The sequence below is a fragment of the Coturnix japonica genome, chromosome 2 (genome assembly GCF_001577835.2).
Source record: "Coturnix japonica isolate 7356 chromosome 2, Coturnix japonica 2.1, whole genome shotgun sequence".
NCBI lineage: Eukaryota > Metazoa > Chordata > Aves > Galliformes > Phasianidae > Coturnix > Coturnix japonica.
In genome coordinates, this window is record NC_029517.1 from 66,025,659 (window position 1) to 66,045,809 (window position 20,151).

The 20,151-nt window shown below is 40.8% G+C and overlaps 1 protein-coding gene across 1 annotated transcript in view; it reads right to left on the bottom strand.

The window, feature by feature from the left end:
• ELOVL2 (ELOVL fatty acid elongase 2) overlaps nt 1-20,151 on the bottom strand; it is a 33,309-nt gene that overhangs the window by 8,932 nt on the left and 4,226 nt on the right. Inside the window, exons 2-3 of the mRNA XM_015854637.2 lie at nt 6,398-6,461; nt 1,964-2,151 (exon numbers count right to left, since the gene is read on the bottom strand). Coding sequence (XP_015710123.1) covers nt 1,964-2,151; nt 6,398-6,461 — 252 coding nt within the window. The remainder of the gene's footprint in view (nt 1-1,963; nt 2,152-6,397; nt 6,462-20,151) is intronic.

Below are 20,151 nucleotides of genomic sequence, written 5' to 3' on the forward strand. Positions count from 1 at the left end.
CAGCACAGCTGTCCCCATCAGTTGGTTTATCATGTTTCTTATTAAAGCCAGCATATTGAATGGTCTGCATTTGGAGATGTATTCCTAACATAGACAAGGTCTTTTTCTTTTGAACACCTAAGAAGTACCCACTCTGTTCTGGAGCTATCACAAGAAAAGATGTGTGTCATCTTGTAAACAAAACCAAGAAGAGACAAGTAGAACAGTTTGTTATTCATCTTTATAACAGCTCGTTACTTTCTGGTTTATCTCCGTTACAGAGATCAGAGATTTGAAGGTGCAGTAGGAGGATGGAGGAATAAGGCCATTGTTATAGATCTCTCTAATTAAGAATTAATCCTGAATCATTACTCACTGGAGAGATCAGCTGTGTTTACATAAACCACTGTGGAGAAGGCTCTAAATATAGGCAGCTCCTGTCTTAACAAGCTTACCTTCCTCTTAAGACAGAGGGAGTAGGATCCAGAGAGAGGCTTTGGAAATGAGGTGTTTTGAAATGTTGAGTCACTGTACCCTTATTCCCTACTGAAGATTTCTGCCCTCCTGTTTAGTGAAGTGCTGGAACAGGTTGCTCTTAGAGGTGGTGGATGCCCCATCCCTAGAGTAATTCAAAGTCAGGCTGGATGAAGCTCTGAACAGTCTGATGTAGCTGTAGATATCCCTGTTCACTGCAGGGGATGCAGATGGTCTTTACAGGTCTCATCCAGCTCAAACAATTCTATGATTTGCCTGTTTCCCTTCAGCAGGGATGTTCAAGCTCCTCAGGCAGGTCTGCAAGTCTTAAAAACATCCATTATGCTCCATCACAGGAAAAGCTGTGAATAGGCACTGGGCAAACAGGCTATGAAAAAGGATACAGAGACTCTGTATAATGAAAGAATGGCTTCTGCAATGTACAGCCAGCCTTGCCGATAGTCCAGAGCTGTGAAATCTGCAGTAAAGCAGCCACGTTGTTATAATACCAAAGTAGGGATTAGGATTATTCCATGCACAGCTTCCCTATGACTGAACCATCAACTGAATTCAGTCAGTGTGAAGAATTGGAAGGTGCTGAAATGTAACAATAAATGCATCCTCTTACAGGAGAGGAGAGAGAACAGTGCTTATGTTCCCTGCTTCAGCCTGCCAGGTCTGTGCCTTATTACCAGTCAAGGTCTGTTGTGTTGAATGAGTCCACCTTCCCTGGATTTGAAATGATTTTCATGCTGGCTCTGTCCCTACTAGATGCTGAAAGCGCTTATGTCTTTGCAGAGGAGCACTGCTTGAGACCTCTGCTATTATAGAAATTACCGGATGCATTCATGCCTCCCTTCTGGTTCTGAAGGGTTCCTGATTTCTGTGAGCATGTTCCTTCCTGATAAACTCTCAGAAAATAATCTGTGAGACCACATTCAGCCTCCAAGTCCCCAACAGCACTTGCTCTTGGCTGATGTGGCAGGTTTTGATCATCTGTCCAATGTTTAATGTTTCTGCTATCTGGCCATGTGATGGAAGCTTTCTAGTCAGGACAGCGGAAAAATACCACTGAATTGCCAAAATTATAAAACTCCTGTGTAAATAGGTTTACATTTAAATATGGGCTTTTGTACAGAACAACAATTCCATCAACAGTCATGCAAATGAAAAACAATCCTTGAGCGTATTTGTGTGCTGAACAATGAGGTGTGGGCATGTCTTAGCTAAGCAGCTGTTCAGATTCCAATCCAAGCTTGTAAACGCTGCCCTGTCAGTGGTCAGCTGTCTCCAGGGATGGACTGGAGCTCAAAAAGGACAGCTGAAACTGGCCAAGAGCTAAGCTGAGGAGATACTCTGAAAGTCACTGCCCAATTTCTAAGTGCTTGATGTTAAATTTACTTTGCTGTTGATGTCAAATTTCCCAGTAAAACTACGCTTCTAAGTATTTTATGCTAAAAAATGTGCATTTTTTGCCTTTGTCAGCTGTGCTGCATTGAAGAACACTTACCTCTATGAGCATATACAAGGAGAGCAGCGTAATCCCAAGGTTATATACAATGAGGTGAGCCCTAAGAGAGAAAGGCTGCCTATTCTTCATGAACTTGGTGCCCAGCCATATGCAGAGCAGGTACGCAACAGTGAGGAAAAAGGTGGGAAGGTAAGAGTCCAAAAGGAGCCATCCTCTAACTCTGGGATCTGAAAAGAAATGCATGCAGCAAGCAATTAATGTTGTAGTAAAATACTGCTAGAATATGGCTGCTTGTATTGTGAAAAACCTGAGAGTGGATCTCTCAGAGCCGTGCTCTGCTCATGTTGAGAGCCATCCACTACTTTTCACTCCCCTAAGTGGCATGCTAGTTTAGAGAATGTGGTGAAAGCCATGAAAATAATTCCCTAATAACCTAAAGTTGCTTCTACCTCCTCATTTTAACAAGAATCGAAGATATTTACTAATGTAAAAGCTTGCTTTCTCATGGTTTCTGTTCCATTTGCCTGATTCTGAAATGCAATATTAAGGTCAAATCCTGCTCGCCTTATTCACACAAGTAATCTCATTGAGAGTAATCAGACAGTTCAGTGTATATGAGCAAAGCCTAATCTTGCATGCCAATCTGCAGGAACTGTTCTGTTGCCCTGTGAGCAACTGGATGTCTCCCTCCGCTTTCTGCCTTACTTCCATTGCAGTGGCTGTCACTGTCAGCTGTTGGATTTGAGCTCCACATGGGTTGTAAGCTCTTTTGCAGAACAGCCCTTCAGTCAGACATAAGTTACCATGGAAGTCCAGTGCTCTTCTGGTTTTGCTTCTCCCTTATGGATTCCCACAACACAGCTCCTCTCCCCAGCAGAGGAGGTATATGGTTAAACCAGACATAAAAGCACAACCATGTACTGTCAAGCACCATCCTTCCTTCAAATTAGCCTTGCTTTGCTGCTTTACTGATGTAGATAGACTGTTTTCTATCTGCAGGTCTCAATGCCAATTTAAGATCATCTTACTGTGAGACTAAAATGCTTCCAACAACCCTCTCAGAAGTGACAAGAGGTTTGGGAAGCTCTGGAATGGATATTTTTGAGGTAATTCTGCTCCCGTGTGGCTTCTAAACAGGACACAGAAGTCAGAGGATAGGTAAAAGTTGTATGTGTAATTGTTGATCGAGTGTATATTTTAAGAACAAAAGGCTTTAACTTATTTAATTCATATCCTAAATGATGATGAAGAAGGCAGTCAAAATCAGCAAGAGTGCTCTCTAGAAAGTATCTCCCCATTGGAAGATGTAATGTTTGTTTTATAAAGGTTGTTTGCCTGAAGGCCAACTGGTATCAGATAACTAAGCAGTATGTTTGCTCAAAAAGGAAAAGCAATTAGAAGAGACAAGAATACAAATTAAACAGTGCCAGATCTGTCCTAATATGCCCTCAGAAAGCTAGTTTTTCCTCTGCAGTGAGTGGCCACAACTGTGTGGCCTGATCCATACAAACCCAGAACTGCTCATGTTTGTTCAGGTCAGCATAACAAGTTTGTTTATGATCTGTTCTGTTTCATTTTCAGGTGTCCAGAGAAACTGTTAAGTAAGTTTCCTTACTGATTGTTTCCAACTTGACCTTGGTCCCTTGGAGGGTAAGATGGTTAATAGCAAAAAAGCAGCCAGAGAATCCTGATTGTTTTGTTTCCATGTCCTTGAATCACAAAAGAAAGGGAGGTTTTTAAGTGGTGGGAAGGCAAAGGAAGCTAGAGTATTTATATAGACTGACAGGAGGTTACTCTGTGTTCAAGCAGTACAGTGTCAATGAGAGGAAGTATTATTCTTACACTGTTGAACCCATACAGCATCTGAATTTGAGACTGTGGCAGTAAATAAAACCACAGTGTGAAAGTGCTGGACCACAACACAAATGGGAGCAGGCGCACCCAAGCTGATAGTTCTGTGAATAAGCTCATTCACAGTCACTGGCCACTATGTGCCAAACCTTTGGGGCGAAATCTTGGCTCCTTTAAAATGAGTGGCAAGCCTCCCAGGCTCTTCAGTCTTTTATCAGTGAGGCTTAGAAACATTTTGATTCGGGTCATTACATAGCTTTGGCCAGCTGTTGTATGAGTAGATTCAGATCTTTTCAGACACTGAGGATAGACGGTTCTGTAACAATGCTTTACTACCGTTTATATTCAGTTGAGTAGAGAAAGAGTGCTTATTACCACCTTTGTTAAAATGTCTATTTTTATGCTTCTTTGACAGATTATAAAAGCAACCCATTAACTAGATTTGGGTCCTATGATTCAGTGCTGCTTTGCATAACGTTAAATAATATCAGTAGAGCACAAAGGCCCTGAAAGAAGGTTGTGCAGTTTGTTTTTTTTTTCAGAGCAATATATCTATTTTACTGTTAATCTTTTTGTCTTCTTTTATAGATAATCTATCTAGAATAACATAAATAACACTCAATTTGTAAGAACACTTCTTATCAAGAGATGCAACTGATAAGTATGTATGTGTCTTCCATTCCATGATCCAAGGGACTTGGTCCGTAAGGTCAAATGTAAATTTGATCTAAATCTGTGTACAAAGTCCAGCTGGCAGTGAAGAGCACAAGCACAAAAGAGACCTTTATTTCAATCAAATTTGAGTTTTTAAGAGCACAGCCCTCGTTCTACTTGTGCAGTACTGCAGTTTGTGTTGACCTGGTAACTGCTGCTGTGAGCAGAGACTGCCTCCAGGAACGCATGCCCGGTTCTGTCCCTGGTTTGGCACTGAGTAATGATAACTATAGCCAGCGTGGTGATAGTTCTATTTCAAGAGTTACTACCTAAAATATAGACTGCATACATAGGATTGATTTGAAAAGACTAGAGCGCTGATGTTTCTTTTTAAGCTGTCTTGTTGCTGAATGAAGGGTGCATGGTATATGAAAACTTGTATGGAGAAAGAAGGGGAATGACTTGTTGGTTTTGGACAACTGTGAAAACTTTCACAAGAATTCATTAGATTTTTTGTTTGTGGGGCCATTCTATCCAATTTAAAACAGTTGGTGGCTGACTGTGAATTATTGACGGGTATAAATGTATTAGAGGAATATTTCATCAGTAAGATGATGAAATATATGATGCCACATAATGGTGAAGAGGCATGGAGAAACAAACGCTATCTTCAGCATTTGTGTCTGGAGAGGAATGGTGATGTGCTTGGCAAGTATTATGGATAATGCATAACTGAAGTACTTTAATTACTTCTGCTGCAGTTCCCAAGCTGTAGTTTCTTCACTAGAAAGCTTTCTTTCAAGCTTCACATCTACGGCAGAAGGGATGGAAAACATTTTGTACTCAGCCAGACAGAAAAGAAAAGAAAAAGAATTTATTGGTTTTAAGAATGTCACAGTTTTCTTTCCCTTGTCCTAAATAAGCAAGAACTGTTTCTGCAGCCTAGAGACTACTACTGCAACTAAACGCAAGTATATAATCACTCATCCCCCCCAGCAGCAATTTTGGCTTTAAACACTATTCCTGAAATTGGACACCCTGAAAACCAGGCCTACCAGCAGCAAGATGGCCTCACAAGACCCTTCCCTGAAGGCTGGTTCTGCTGTCTAAACCCTTGTCTTGCTTTTTACTTTATTTGCTTGGCCCCTTTCTAATCTTAATCCTGATTTTTTGGCACTTCCACCCTCACTTTGTAGCAGCCCTTCTCTTTCTTTCTGCAGTCCTACTTCAGTATTTCTGTCCCTGGCTCCTAACTATTGTTACAGCTATTACCTGTTTCAGTCCTAACACAGAGTGCCAGGTACCTCCAAGTTCTGCTAAACCAGCACTACAATTATTAGGGTTATTCTCAGCCTAGCTCTTTCAGAAAGAAGAACAGGAACTAGGAAGATGTATCTGTTCTTTCACACCATCTATCAGGTCATTGAAATCGCAGATGTGATTCTGCAAAGTGCTAAGAGTGATTTATTGCTGCTGTGCTGAGCATCCTTCTGAACCATGCTGTTTGTTTGGTAGATGGACCAAGCGGAACTTCTACTTTCAGAAAAATAATATTAAAAAAAAAAAAATCAGTTTTTTAATCTATATTGAGATGTAAAGCTGAAATCTTATGTTCTTTTCAGAAACAAAGGATTCTTAAAAATTAGTGACATTTGTAAGCTTGAAAAAAAAATAAGTTTCATTTCTTCTTTCATCTGCAGTATGACATGTGACTGGTTTTAGTTTGTGTTACAGATAATGAGTCAGTCAAAACAAGAAATGAACTGGCTTTATATAAGTGCAGTGCTCTGACAGATTTCCTACAACAGCGTTGCATTCCTGCAAATTTCTGCTTAGATTGTAACTGAAAAAATATGAACTATTCAGAGAGAAAATGTTGGCTGTTGACAGTTTCCATCTATCAGAATATTTGAGTAGTTATTTGGATGGTCAAGGTTTCCCAAAAGGACTGTAGGTAGAACAGCTTACCTCGAGGTCCAAACATATAGTCCACAAATGCATTTACTTCCTGGTCAAAAGCTTTCAGGTGCTCCTAAAAATAAACAAAAACATAAAAAATAAGGATATAGGATAAAAACATTATCTCATGGCTCACGTGGACAATACAATTAAACAGTAAGCTGGCAAAGAGCATGTCATGCTCAAGTATTTCTGGGCTATGATATATCACGCCTCCTGAAAAAAAAGCACCTCTTTAAGGATGAAATTAGGGTAGATTGTTGTGTAGATGACGATAGAGGCCTCGCTACTGGAAACCATATTGGAAATGAGGTTTGACAAATGAACATCACCCATCACCGCATACCCATCTGTGATGGATGTTGTCTTCTCTCTAGTAAAAATTCTTCTTTTGCTTCATTTTTATTTTGCTTTCTCAAATGAAATCACTGGCAACTCCCTCGGTAAACTTCACAGTGCTGCTTAGTTGTTCCCACGCTAGTAACAGTGCATGACCTGAATACACTGATGCTTTACTCATAGAGAAGGAAAGCTTTGCGTTGAGCTGACTGAGATTCCTCTGAACGAGGCACTGGGTTCAATGCAGACAAACTGAGGAGAAAGACACATATTGTTTTTCTCTCTTCTCCCATTATTATTTAAATAAAGAAAACTAATTATTATTAATATATTTTTATATCAAATCTACTTTAGGCTACTTCTAAATGGAAATTAGAGGCTATCCTCTTCAGCCAGTTCAATGGAGGAATGAGAATTGTGGAGCTACCATTAATAAGGAAGAGCACAACAAAGACTTACAAGACCAGTAACACCAAGAGTTCTTTTTGCGTAGGTTACTGATTTCACTGTTCTAACTTCTGATATTTCTCCTCTTACGCTGGGCTAGGATGAAGACAGCATGTGGAAGAGCTGAAGCAGTTGAAAACTAAACCCACCTCCTTATGTGTGCACTGAAATGACCCAGTGGGGACTCGTACCAGTTCTCAGCTTTGCTTCAGTCTACCCTAATTAGGACTGGATCAATTCACCACCAGGCTGGCTTTTCACAGGTAATCTGAAATGTTCCTGGAGGTCCATAAGAATAAATAAGCATACTTCTTAAAAGTCTCCCAGCATTTGCTTCCCCTTTAATTACAGCTTGCTTGAGCTTTCAGGAAGGAAATTGAAAAATGCATTTGTTTGGCTGTCTCATGGATTTAAAAGTTGTTAAAGACAATATTTTTGTTTATATAGCACTACTGACTTGGGGAAAAAAACATAGATGGAAAACGTAGATGGTTTTGTGTGAGAGGTCTGTCACTTTCTGTTAGCACCTCTACAAAAGACTGGACTGTATTTCAGGCCTTTAGAACATGTCCTTAGCAGTGCCTCTGGACAGGTTCCTCAACATAATCTACTGCATTTTTAAAGATAAGCAAGTAAAATCAACCTGCACAAAAATACGCGCTCAGAGAACATACTTCTCTCTGGCAAATCACTATAATGGCCTTTATCAATGAAGGAATTTGAGCTGCAAGGTTAAAGATTAATATGTGTTTCGTGATTTCCCTTCTGTTGTACGGTGTATGGCTCTGGACATTGGCAGTGCTGGCAGTTTGGCAGGATTTAGGATTGATTAGTGGTAGACCTGTTTACCTACACCTAAAAACAGGCATTAGGTTATTCAAGCAAATCAAAGCCCCCAGATGGAAAGACAGAGAGGGAAAATAAAGCTAGAGATGATCATGCAACATAGACATTCCTTATGAGCTTCAATATTTTTGCAACATAAGAGGGAATAAGGGACTATAGCTCTTTTGATCCTTTGGGAGAGACTGAAGTGCAAGAACAGGAATGGGCAACAGGCTGGGGAATATACCACAGGTCCTGGGTCCTCACAGCTGCAACTGCAAAGCCTTTGGAAGGACAATTTGACCCCAGGCTGTTTGTGAGGCTCTTTTATTAGTTGGATTCTAAATAGCTTTATGAAATAAATTTCCTACAGATGAGTAAGCTGCATTGGACTACCTGGAAACCTTCTGTATTAGTGGTTTCTTTTTCAAGCAGTAGCCTGGAATGGCATTTAGTATCTCAAGAAGTCCAGGATTATTTGTTATTTGTTCTCACTCAGCTGTGCAGAACTTAAAACATGCTTTATACAAAAAACAAAGATCTAATTTCAGGCTTCAAACAAAAAACAGGTTTTTGTAGGTAGGTTCCAGCTTCTGGAAGCGAATGTGATATTAGATACAACCACGATAGAAAAGAATATATTAAGGGCACGGTGATTTCCTTTCTCTTATTGAAGCAGCATCTTTTCCTTAACTCCCTGGAGATTTCTACTCCACAAATAGTCAGCTACTGAGCAGTACTGGAATTAATCTGATTTTATCAGCATGTTAAAGAAACTTATTTTAGGCACCTGCACGTATTTGAATGCACGGATATTAAAGAAGTAGTGGCTGCAATAGGGGCTGAAATGAAGAAAAACAAAGACTTAAGTTAAATCTTAGGACTGTGGTGTAACTGCTTGTAAAACGAGCTGCTTATCTTTTTATTGACCGGTGAATTTAAAATTAATCTGGAACAAAGGTGTGCAATGGGAGACAGTTTTATCAAAAGATGGTTTCAGACCACCTTATGGGTTTTTGTCATCTTTATCTCTTGTGATTTCTATGTTTTATCTATAGAGGAAAAAGAAAAGTGAACCAGGGTCTGCAGTAGGTTGCGTCATGGGGATGTTAGGTGAAGCTGGGAGGCAGGACATCCAGAAGCTGATAGCAAAGTGTTGCTTTATGCAATTTACAGTCAGTGAATGGAGCTCACTGCTGGGTAAAATCACAGGAAGAAAGAATGAGCTGGAATGAACTCAGGAATGAAGTGGCCAGCCAGCTAACTGAGGACTGCTGCTTCTCCTGATGAATAGGCAGGAAGGGAGGAAGGAAGAATTTAGCTGGAAGGGAACTTATCTTAGACCTTCTTTTTTAGCATTTCGGGTTAATTGTTTCAAGAATCAGAAACTGGACTCTGTACTTGATGTGGAAATTTTTGTGTTCCACATTCCTGGATATTCATTCAACTCTGATGACTGATTAAGATTAAGGGATAGCCTACATCACAAAGACTTAGCCTAGAGACTGCCACAGCTACTAGAAGAAACACAGCCCTCTCTAATAAAGGGTGCTATCCAAAGGACTTTTTTTTGCCTATGTGGGATGACGTGGTAGCATAGCAATTTTTCTGTTTGATTCCTTTCTAACAAGTGACTTTGAGAAACCAGTAGAGTTTTGTAACTGGACTTGTCCTGAGAAAGAATGTAACTTAGTGTGACAGCAGTGACTCACGCCATGCAGTACTTCAGGAACGATAGTCCTGCTAGTGATCTGGGTCCATCCAGACAAGTGCCCATGTAATACGTGAACGATGTTTGGTTGTGCTCTTGTTTAGAGGAAGATAACAAGAAACACCTAATAGAGTCAGCAGTAGTTCTTTCTATCTAAAGATACAATTACTTTTTTAAAACTACAGGAAAAGAGAAATCTGTGTCTTTGTTTTGGAAATGCAAGTGTTATTTTTGAAAGGTATCAGCAAGGGCCATGTTTTGTTTGAAAACAATTTATCTGAATTTCAGTATTTTCCAACCAGATTATGTTTTATTCCTGTTGTTTTCTCACACTTTGCAATATAGGCTCCATTCTGCTGCTAAAATTTGCATGAGTGTGTGCAATCATCTGGACATTTTCCTGTTGCTCTTTCCAAATTCAGCACTTTGTGTGGCTAAGAGGATGGCATCCTTGCAGCCAAGGGTTATTTTTGCAAATATATGGAATACGGTTGAATACAGGTTGGCATCCTATGTGACATTGATAGCTTGCAGGCCTGCTGGTTATCTGGCTGAATAAGTTGGTGGCATAGCTGAGCCATCACATAGGCTGCTTTCTACATTTTCTCCTGAGGATGTAGAGAACAGCTGCATGAAGAGCGATTACAGCCAAAAGCGCTGAGCACTTTCTCTTGGTGCTGATTTCTCACTATAGAGAAAGTTGAGTTGCTGGTGGTATTATTGAGGGTGAAAAGATAAGAGAGAGGAAGCTGCAAAGGAAGACTTAAGTAATACTGCCTTGGCAGCTGCTTGGTTTATGCTACCTAATGGGAACACTGTGTATTAAGTGTCTTCCTCAATAAGCAGAAGAGCTAATGATTCATTGTATGAAAAATGGGTGGAAGACTTCAAGGTTTATTAACCAGTTACAGCTAAATGTAGCCTCAAGTTTATCTTCAGCAGGCTGCCAGTAGAACCTGTACCAAGCAGAGCACTGGGTCTGCCTGAGTTTTTAGGAGCTTGCTAAAAGTTGCTGCTCATACATCAAACTGCAGTTTTTCCTTGCTTCCTTGTCTTTTAGTTCTGCATCTTCTCTACATCTCGTGAAGGAGAGTGAAATCTTAAGAGAGTTCAGTGGTGCAGTGAGTTCACTGATCTCCTTTACTGCAAGCTGTCTTTACTACACCCGAGCTTGTAGGAAAAAAAACTTAAAATGAACAGGAATCTCACTGTGAGACCCCTAAGAAGGACTCACCAAATGTAGTCCTCACTGTATGGGTTGAAGACTGCAGGATTTTTGTCTGCTGGTGCTTGGAAATAAGGATGGGGATGTGGTCTTGTACTGCAAATTCTAGCACAGCATGCCTGTGCTCTGCAGCCAATTGCAAGGACTGAGGCAGGAGATCTGCTGTGCAGGGAACCCTTCTTGTTCCTTCTTTTGTCCTGCTGTTTATGGGGGGGGATTCTTGCTGGTTCCGAAGCAATTGGATGGTGCCTTCAGTGACACCATGTCAGCGGGCAACTTTGTGGCCTGAAGGTGGAAAAACTGTGTTGTCCCTCTGTGAAGCACAAGTTTGGGTGGCCTACATACAGTGGAGGACACAGCTCTCCTGACAAGCCCCTGCTTAGACATCTCACAGCTCTCAGGGAATTACTCCCAGAGAGCATTAACAGAAAGAGCAGCCTACAAACAACAGGGCTCTGCCACACACAAGGCCCAAGGGGGAGGCAGAGCCCTTCAGCGAGCTTGCTTGTTGTCCCCCAAAAACATGTGCTGGGTGAGGGGCTCTCAGTGGATGCTGAGGGTTAATCCCTGAGACAAGCACTGCCATCCAGACTGTATTTCTCACTCCTTCTTCCTGTGGGTGGAAATCAGAGCCTGATGTGGTTTGCAGTTGTCAGTGATGTATTGTCATCACTGTGCTTGGGACAGATGGCATTGTCTACCAGGAATGGATGACTCTCACCCAGGTACCCCACGGTAAAGCACTCCCTCTGACTAGAGAGTTGGAAAGTAGGAACTTAGCTTTTCCTGCAGGCAGCAGGTTGTCCTGGAGCAGAAAAGGGTAAACATCTGCTTCAGGATGTGTCTGTGCTTCAGATAGTACTTCACCTGGTCAGCTCAGGCTGGGAGGCTACTCATGAAGGCAAGTTATGCTGATCTTTCACGTGACATGCCTGGCTTAAGAGTATGAGCTGCTCCCAGGTGAGGAGCCAACACACTCCAGGCTCTTCTGGAGAAATAGCACTGATGCTTAGGCCCCTTCTGCTCTGGGATTTTTGTTTTTGTCTAACAAGATGCTTCTTTTCAGCAAGCGTTTTGCAGTCTGGCTCAGTGCTATGCCCTCTCAACCCATATCTGGGAATGAGGACCCAGGTGGAGAAATACCAGTCTTACAGCCTCTGTTGGGATTCATATCAGGTCTAAACACCATCAGTGTCAAAGGTGAGTATGTCCTACGAGGCCAAACAGTTTCTCATGAAGGCTCATTACTTGCTTACAATGTTCTTTCAGACATAAGTGGTTTTAGACTATCCAACTTGCTACAAGTCATAAAAAGACGGTGTTAATTTGTCATATAGAATAAAGTAGGTCTGGCTATTGACTGTATTAGCCATGCTACTGTGAGATGGCAATATCATCATGAGACAAATCGTTCTTACAAAATTAGTTGGCTGTTTCATTATTTTAAGGACAAGGAAAAGGAATCTGGAAGGTTTTTCTGGTGTTCTTCTTAGTTTTTTTCCCCCCACTACAATTTCTTGGGTTAGCATGGAAGTGTTTTAAAAAACAATTAATAATCATTTGCTTTCCCAACATCTATTTATAATTCAAGCACTTATAAGCATGCAACCCATTATGTGGTTTTCACTGTTTCGCTTTGTAAAATGCCAAGTTGTCATTCTCTCCAAGATGGAAAACATCCTATCTATAATTGCCCTTTGCAGGATTTCCCTTCTACAGCTTCCAAACTGTTTGGTTTTTTTCCCCTCTGTTCATTATGATTGTATTAAGTAACCACTAAAACAAAACACAGTAATCACAGTGCTCAAAGTAGAACTCATCTGGAGGTCTAGGAGGACAAGAAAGACAGAGTGACTGTTGTGGTCCTCTTTGCATTGTCACTCACGTGCAATCCTGAAAACCATATATTTATATTTCACCCACTTGCTTCTTACCAGAGTTTCAAAATGAAACTGTCACCAAAGCAGATCAGTACAATCCTTTTAAAAGTAATCTGCTTGATTCTACCTACTACACAGGGGAACATCAGCTTAACTTGTAATTAAAGAAGATTTCTCTAGGGAGACCTTAGACGTGGCCTGTTAGTTCCCAAGAAAACAGCAGCAACTACTGACCTCGTTTTTCCTGTGCTCTAACCACCAGATTTAAAATGATGGTATGACCTGAAGTGGGATGTGATTCCTGACAGTGCCAGGCCTGTGTGACTGTGAGAGAGCAAACAGAAAGGAAAGGAGTCAAAAATAAAAGGGGAGAACAAGTTCTACTTCCACCTACTAGTTTGAGCGAGTAAGTTGCTTTCTTAGGCAAAGCACCAACCTCCTGGATCAGTCCTGGCTTGAACAAGAGAAAATTTTCCTGGGAGGAGAATCAGGTTTGTGCAGAGGGCATAATTTTGTTACAGTTCCTTCCTTTTTGCTCACTTCAGCTCTTGCTGGCCTTTCAAAAGGCTGAGAAAATGGATCAGTATCAGAACTGACTTTACATCAGCCATAGGGAAGCCTGCATGGTTTACTGTATCTGCTTCTGAACAACTAGACTTGATGAATGATACCTATCCAAACTACTTAATGAAGGAGCACTGTGTCACCTCATGTTGCATAAGAGTGAGACAGACAGCTGCACTTGTGAGAAGCACAGGAAAATCACTCCACCAGCACAAGGGAGGGCAATTGCCATTGTAAGGCTTTGGATTTGCTAAGCTCTTTGCTTTTTAGAACAGCATATTCCTCAAAGCTTTGCCTGTGTATGCAGCTTCTGCTCTATATCTGCCACATACGCGGCTCAAACATTAATGCCAAGTTTTTTTTGTAGAAAGAATCCAGCATCCCAGATTTCAACCCATATGCCGAATGAACAAGATGGAGGCAGGGAGCAAGTGGAATGGTAGGGAGATTTATAGTAAGAAGTTTACAAGGCGGCTGACTTTGCCAAGGATGCTGCATCATGATAGTTCAGTTTTCCTTGCTGTTGTCAGAGTTTGTCAGTGCACAGAAGCTGATTTTGTGAGTTAGAATGATGAGTGAAGGGCTCTACTTATACTTGGCATACGTGTTTGGATATTTTTATGGGGAAAGCAGGAATTACAGACAACGTGTCCTTGCTTAGTACTGCATCTTTTCTCAATTTTCCATTGTGACAGGCTTTAAAATGAAAGATGAATAGGTCTTAAACCTGTGTGCAGGATCTCACAGCTAGACTTTCAGAAATAAAGCAAACCACAGCAACAACAACAGAAACACCCAGTGTTTTTTCCCACAATCCTGGCAGTGCAGTGAGACAAAGGGTACTCTATGCCTGAGAAGTAGGTTTCTTGGTTGCCGTCCCAGACGTCTGCAATGTTACGCTGTGTCCCCACCACAGGGATTACTGTGCAAAGGACTGCCTGCACCTACTGTTACAGGCAGGGGGGATCAAAAGGGATTTTCTAAAACGTGTTCCCTGAGCCTGGCTCTCCAGTACTGAGCAGTTTTGCCCATCTCCCCTCAGCAGCTCATTCTGGTGCTGCAGCAAAGGGATAGAAGCAGTAATCTCATGTACTGGAACGTGATCAGACAGATGTTCGCATGCTTGGTTGGCTTTGGTAGTTACTTCTCTTGATGCCATCAATCCTCCAAACTGTAGTCATTCAGAGATAAGTTCTTGTTTTCCTAAGTTAATGTGTTCTGGAGGGTAAAGTTAAGCTTTCATTCATATACAAAGTGGGATTTCTTTTCCTCCACCCTTTAAGAGATCATAGAATCATAGAATTACCCAGGTTGGAAAAGACCTTGAAGATCATCAAGTCCAACTGCAGCCAAACCATAGTACCCTAACTCTAACAACCCTCTGTTAAATCATAGATGCTTTGTTTAACTCTTGTGACAAAGCTACTGAGATTAATTCTACCCAGCTGTATTTCCTTTCTGGATAATAGAACATGTAAACAAATTCAAACTGGGTGAACTAATTTAACAAAGGCACAATGCATGAGAATGCTCCATCCATTGAATTATACAAGATATAAACCACAACATCTCCTATTTTCTTGCCATATGGGAATGGACCTGGAAGAAGCAGGGGATCTAAGAGGGACAGTGCTGATTGCATAATTGTATCCCAGCACTTTCTGAGTAAATGCTGACTGCCACTGGGACCAGCAGAGCTGTGCATTGGCACAATGTCCCATTCGTCCAGACTCACTGGACATACTGCCAGGAGTGCGGCATTTGTACTTCAGTTTCTCTTCAGACCTTGTAATGAAAGACTCTGGCAGAGCAGCCAAGTGCTGCAAGGTAATTGTGGCAGTATCTTTAGCTACAGGTGCTTTAATTGCTGGTCTTGGAGAAAGGGCAGAGCTGAGCCAGCTGTAAGGAATCAACCAGTGTTAGTGTTTTGCAGTCATGTGCTATGCTCTTTCTTGCCTACTCGCTGCCCCAAAGCAAAGATATTTGCCAAATGATTTATAGGGATGGAAGAGGAAAAGAATGGAAGAGGAGGAGGTGTTTGCTGTGTGCTGCTGTGGATAAGAGCTCAGTTCCAAGCTTCCAAGATTTCAGCCTTAATCTTGCAACACAAGCAAAGCCTTTCAATTTCACTTCGAGGTCATCACCCATATTTGAAACCATTGAAATGCTGCATGGGGAATGTAGGTACACAGCTCAATACTGGGAACTTTGTAAATGCAACTCATCTTGGGAAAGAAATGCAAAGTTTTAGGATAAAGTGTTTGCTTATGAAACTAAAATCCGCGCATTAAACTCATAAGCTTCAAATCTGTTTTAATTAATATATTTTAATTTAATAATGTATTGGATTGATACTAGTTTTCATTTACCATTAACTGCTGATTGAAAGAAGAAAAGCAAAAGTGGGAAAAAAAATTAAAGGTTGAGCACGTCATAATAGCTAACACTGAAAGAGTGCGTGCCTAGAAGACATACATTGCTTCAGCAGATATGTTAGTCTTCTGGGTATGGCTTTTGCTTTCTTCATTATAACAGTATTGAAAGATTGGCCTTCCTGGCAGAGGCTTCTCACACGGCTTTCTTCATCATGCTCAGAGACCACCGGCTAGGCCCAACATAAGCTGACCTGAGGGCTGTCCAATGATAGAACAGGCTTCCTAGCAAGGCAGTAGATGTCCCATGCCTGTCAGTGCTCAAGAGGTATTGGGACAACACCATCAGAAGCATGCTTGAACTACTAACCCTGAAGTGGTTGGGTGTTGGATTTGATGGTCTTTTGTAGGTCTATTCCAGCTGAACTGTTCTACTCTATCCTGAAGTTGGGGATTTCCACGTGACTTCTCACCTACATGAAAAAACCCAAAACCTGCACTACAGTAACTGTCACATCCCTCTGAATTGATTGAATGACCTCTGAAAGCATCGTAGCAGTTCTTGAAGCCATTGCAAAGTTAGAGGTCATGTGGAAAAATACCGGTTATCTCAGCTGTTAGGTATAGATGAGGTTCAGCACTGCCTGGAGTAGACAGATAGCTGTTAGAAGGAAAACAGGGTTGCTGGCAAGGTCAGCCCAAATTGAGACCTGATATACATCACAGGCACCGATCAAGTCTCTAGTGCATGTTTCCAGAAAACGAGCTCCTTGTGAGCTCAAGTTTCCAACCAGTGAAGCAGATGTTCCAGGGCTCTTTAGTTTTGCTGTTTCTTCAAAGCATCATCATCGTCATTTCTTATTTTGCATTTAAGCTGCACTGCTGAGAATTACATTTTGAAGAAATGGCAATTTCTTATAAGTTAATGTAATAAATGCATTCATTTTAAGTGACATGTTAGAAGTAGGGTTGATAGAGCTGCTGCAGATTATATAAGTATTGCTACATATATCCTTAGAGGCATAAAATGGGAAGCTGCCTATCCTAGAGAGCAAATAAAGTCAGAATAAAAAGTAACTAGCAGGCACAGAAAAATCCACTTGATGGAGAAAGCCTTTGTAACAGAAGTGGAAAAGGAAATGATGGAAAATCTAACTATTAAATATTATGAAGTACAGAAGAGTTAAGGAAAAAAAAGCAGCAGCAAAACACAGTTCCCCTAGAAAACAAACTATAGCAAGAAATGTGCACCTCTTTTGAAGTCTGTGGGATTTGTAAACGCAGTGGGGTGGCAAATGTACAATAGCAGCGAGAGTTATTTAAGCAAGTGAAGTAAAATAAATGCAAATATCCGTAGTCTTCAGAACAAACCATTTACTTGAAATGATTTATTTCAGCAGGATACTAATACAGAAAGCAGTAGGTGATGTCTGAAGATGTTCTTTTTCCAGCTAGGTCTGAGCACTGTGCCGTCTGAGGGTTCTAATTGCATTGAATGCTTCCTTCATCCTAACTATACCAGTTTCTTCTTTAAAATTTAGATACAGTTTTTTTGCTGTGTTAACTTGAAGAGCTGAACAATGGAATGTTGGTCATAATATATCCCAAAATGGCTTATCGAGTCAAGCACAAGATAATTTCAGGTAATACATATTCAAACTTCACCTAATTCTGGATTGCGGAATGAGTTCATCATGGGAGTTTAATGATCTCGTTTTGCTTTTAGGGTCACAGAGGGTCATGTTGCAGTGAATACCTTGTTATGTAGCTCAGTATTAATTTGCATGACAGCATTACTTCCACAGTAGCGTGTCCTCCTTCATGTAAATAACCACCTTTCTGCAACCAGTGAGGACTGCCAAGAATCATGTTTGCATTGGTGTCTATCAATGCAGTCGTAATTAGTGGAGAACTTATGAAGGGTGGGGACAGCTTAAAAAACAAGGAAGGCACGTGAGCCCCCCAAAAAGACTAAGAGACTGATGTGGGTTTCTTTAGTTTTAGCTTATCAGGATATTCCTTATCTACAGAGTGCTTAGGACTTGAGTATTTCTGAATGCATGTATAGTAAGTGGAGCCATGAGCTCTGAGCCAAAATCTTGAAATGCAAACCCTCTTTTACACTCATGAAAACACATCTGGAGGGAAAATGATATAGCTCTGTGTTGCTTCTCCCTTTTACACCCATTCCCATGAATCTGTCCACTGGGTTGGGCTTCAACTTTGCAATTTTCAACCTAAGCATTCTCTGATCTAAATTCTGCTATCCCTCAGAGGTGTCACAGGAGGAGATAACTTCCTTTTGCACACACTAAGTGAGAGAGATAGTGTTTTAAACATTGATCTTAGAAAAGATACAGTCAAGGTATTATTTGTTTTGAGCACGTATATGTTCTAGTCTTACCATAGGCTACAGCATATACTTGATTAAAAATAAATTAGTTCATAAAAAGTTGTATTAAATGTAGTCCTGAGGATAAGGCTCCAGCACTAAGGAAGGAATAACTGCACTAAAAACAACAGGTTCTCAATATTGCCTTTCACTGAAATGGAAAGCTACTGGTATCTCTCAGAGCAATAAAACTAAATGATACTGCTTCCATTTCTCTACACAGATTGCCTAATTTTGAGCCAATATTCATGTGTTTCTGATCTCAGAAATCACAAGCTGTGTCTCAGCTTTCCAGGGATGTGTGAGCATCCTGTGATGCTTTTGACACATAACAGAAAAATGATGTCTTCTGCTAGAAAAGAGAAGTTCTGTGATTAGATGAAATACCATAAAACCAGAAAAGTCACATACTTCTGATTTCTGTGGTTTTTGGCATGGACAGATTCCTGATTCTTCATCTTTAAGCTCCCAGTTAAAGCTGTTTGCTCCAATATTTGGAGAGGAAAAAAATCCAAGGGTGCTTTTAAGGCAGATCCAGAGTGCTTAAATACCTTTTCCAAAGGAAGGTACTGATTTCTAGGGGGAAGTTTGCATTTCTGAAGCAATTCACGTGAAACACACTTTGGAAGGTGAAGACAACTGCTGTTTACAAGCACACCTGTGCACTGGCAGGCTTAGAAGGCATCTGTCATCTCTGCTTTCTAAAAGAGCAGAAGGTGAGGAAAAGAAAGGAATTTATAAATGCTTTGCTAATCTGAACTGGTTCTTTTATACGCTTTTTTTTCTTGATGTCTTTTTCATCCACAAGCCTGGAAATTATGAGGTTTCTGTGTTGCTTCTTACATAGCTTTCTGTTGATATTAAAAGACACATCTCAGAAAGCACCAAGGCCAAGACCTAGTTTTGTTCCAGTGGGACCCAGTGTAGTCAAGACTCCTTTTACCATCTCCTGTGTAACAGCAAAATGACACTGGGATTTTACCCCAGGAAGAGGAGTAAGGAAACATCATCTCTGCTGAGAGAAGAGATGCAGATGTTTCTACAAACGTTGCACAAGGATGTTTTCTTCAAACTAGAAAAGCTTCTGGATTTGTAAAGAAAAGCAGCTTTGAGCAGCCAGTCCATATTGCAAACTGATTATTTCATCCATGAGGAGATGTGAGTAACAGATCAACAATCCTGTAGATACAGAACTAGACTTTGTGTCATTCTCTTTGGAATTGCGAGGACGATTGACAAACACTGAAAAAAAAACCAAAAAACCCTATCCATAATAAAACACTGTTCTGCCACAAATACCAAGTTTTAGCAGATGCAGAGCTCACACGACCTCACATCTGACCTTCTGAACTGCCATAGAAGTAACTTGGCTTCCTGCAGCTAGTGACAGGAGAGCAAGTGGGTGTGGATGGTGCTATTCAGAGCTGCCTTACTGAAAGATGTGCCAGTTCCTTGGCATGGAAATCACCCTGGATGACTTTGCCAGCCATTTATTCCCTGCCAGTTTGAGAGCACATTCCTTTTGAGAGCAGTTTTACCCAGCCGGAGTGAAATGCAAGAAACGAAGGTATTTTTTACTTTATGCTGGCTGTGAAAATGCATATGTAATATAGGGAAACAAAGAAACAGTATCTGATGCATGTTTTCCTAAGTGTTACTTGAGAACACATCACAACACTTCAAGAGGAAAATATCTTCTCCTCCTGTTAAGTGGTCATTACTTTTTCCTCTCTTTTTTCCCCTTAGATCCTTGAGAGCCAAAATCTGGATTTCAAATGTTATTTCATGGTGTTTTTTTTTTTTTACTTCAGTTGTGATGAAAGAAGACTAAGCAAAGAGAGGAAAGGAAGTGATGGCTGCTTTTCCAGTTTGAAAAGGAAACCAGAAAGAGCATGGGAGTCTTTCCTTCCCCACCTCCCCTCTGAACTCTACATTTACCAATTTTCAAACCTTAAATAAGAGCAACGAACTCCAAAATCACCTCTTTAAAGGGTATGGAACCCCAGTA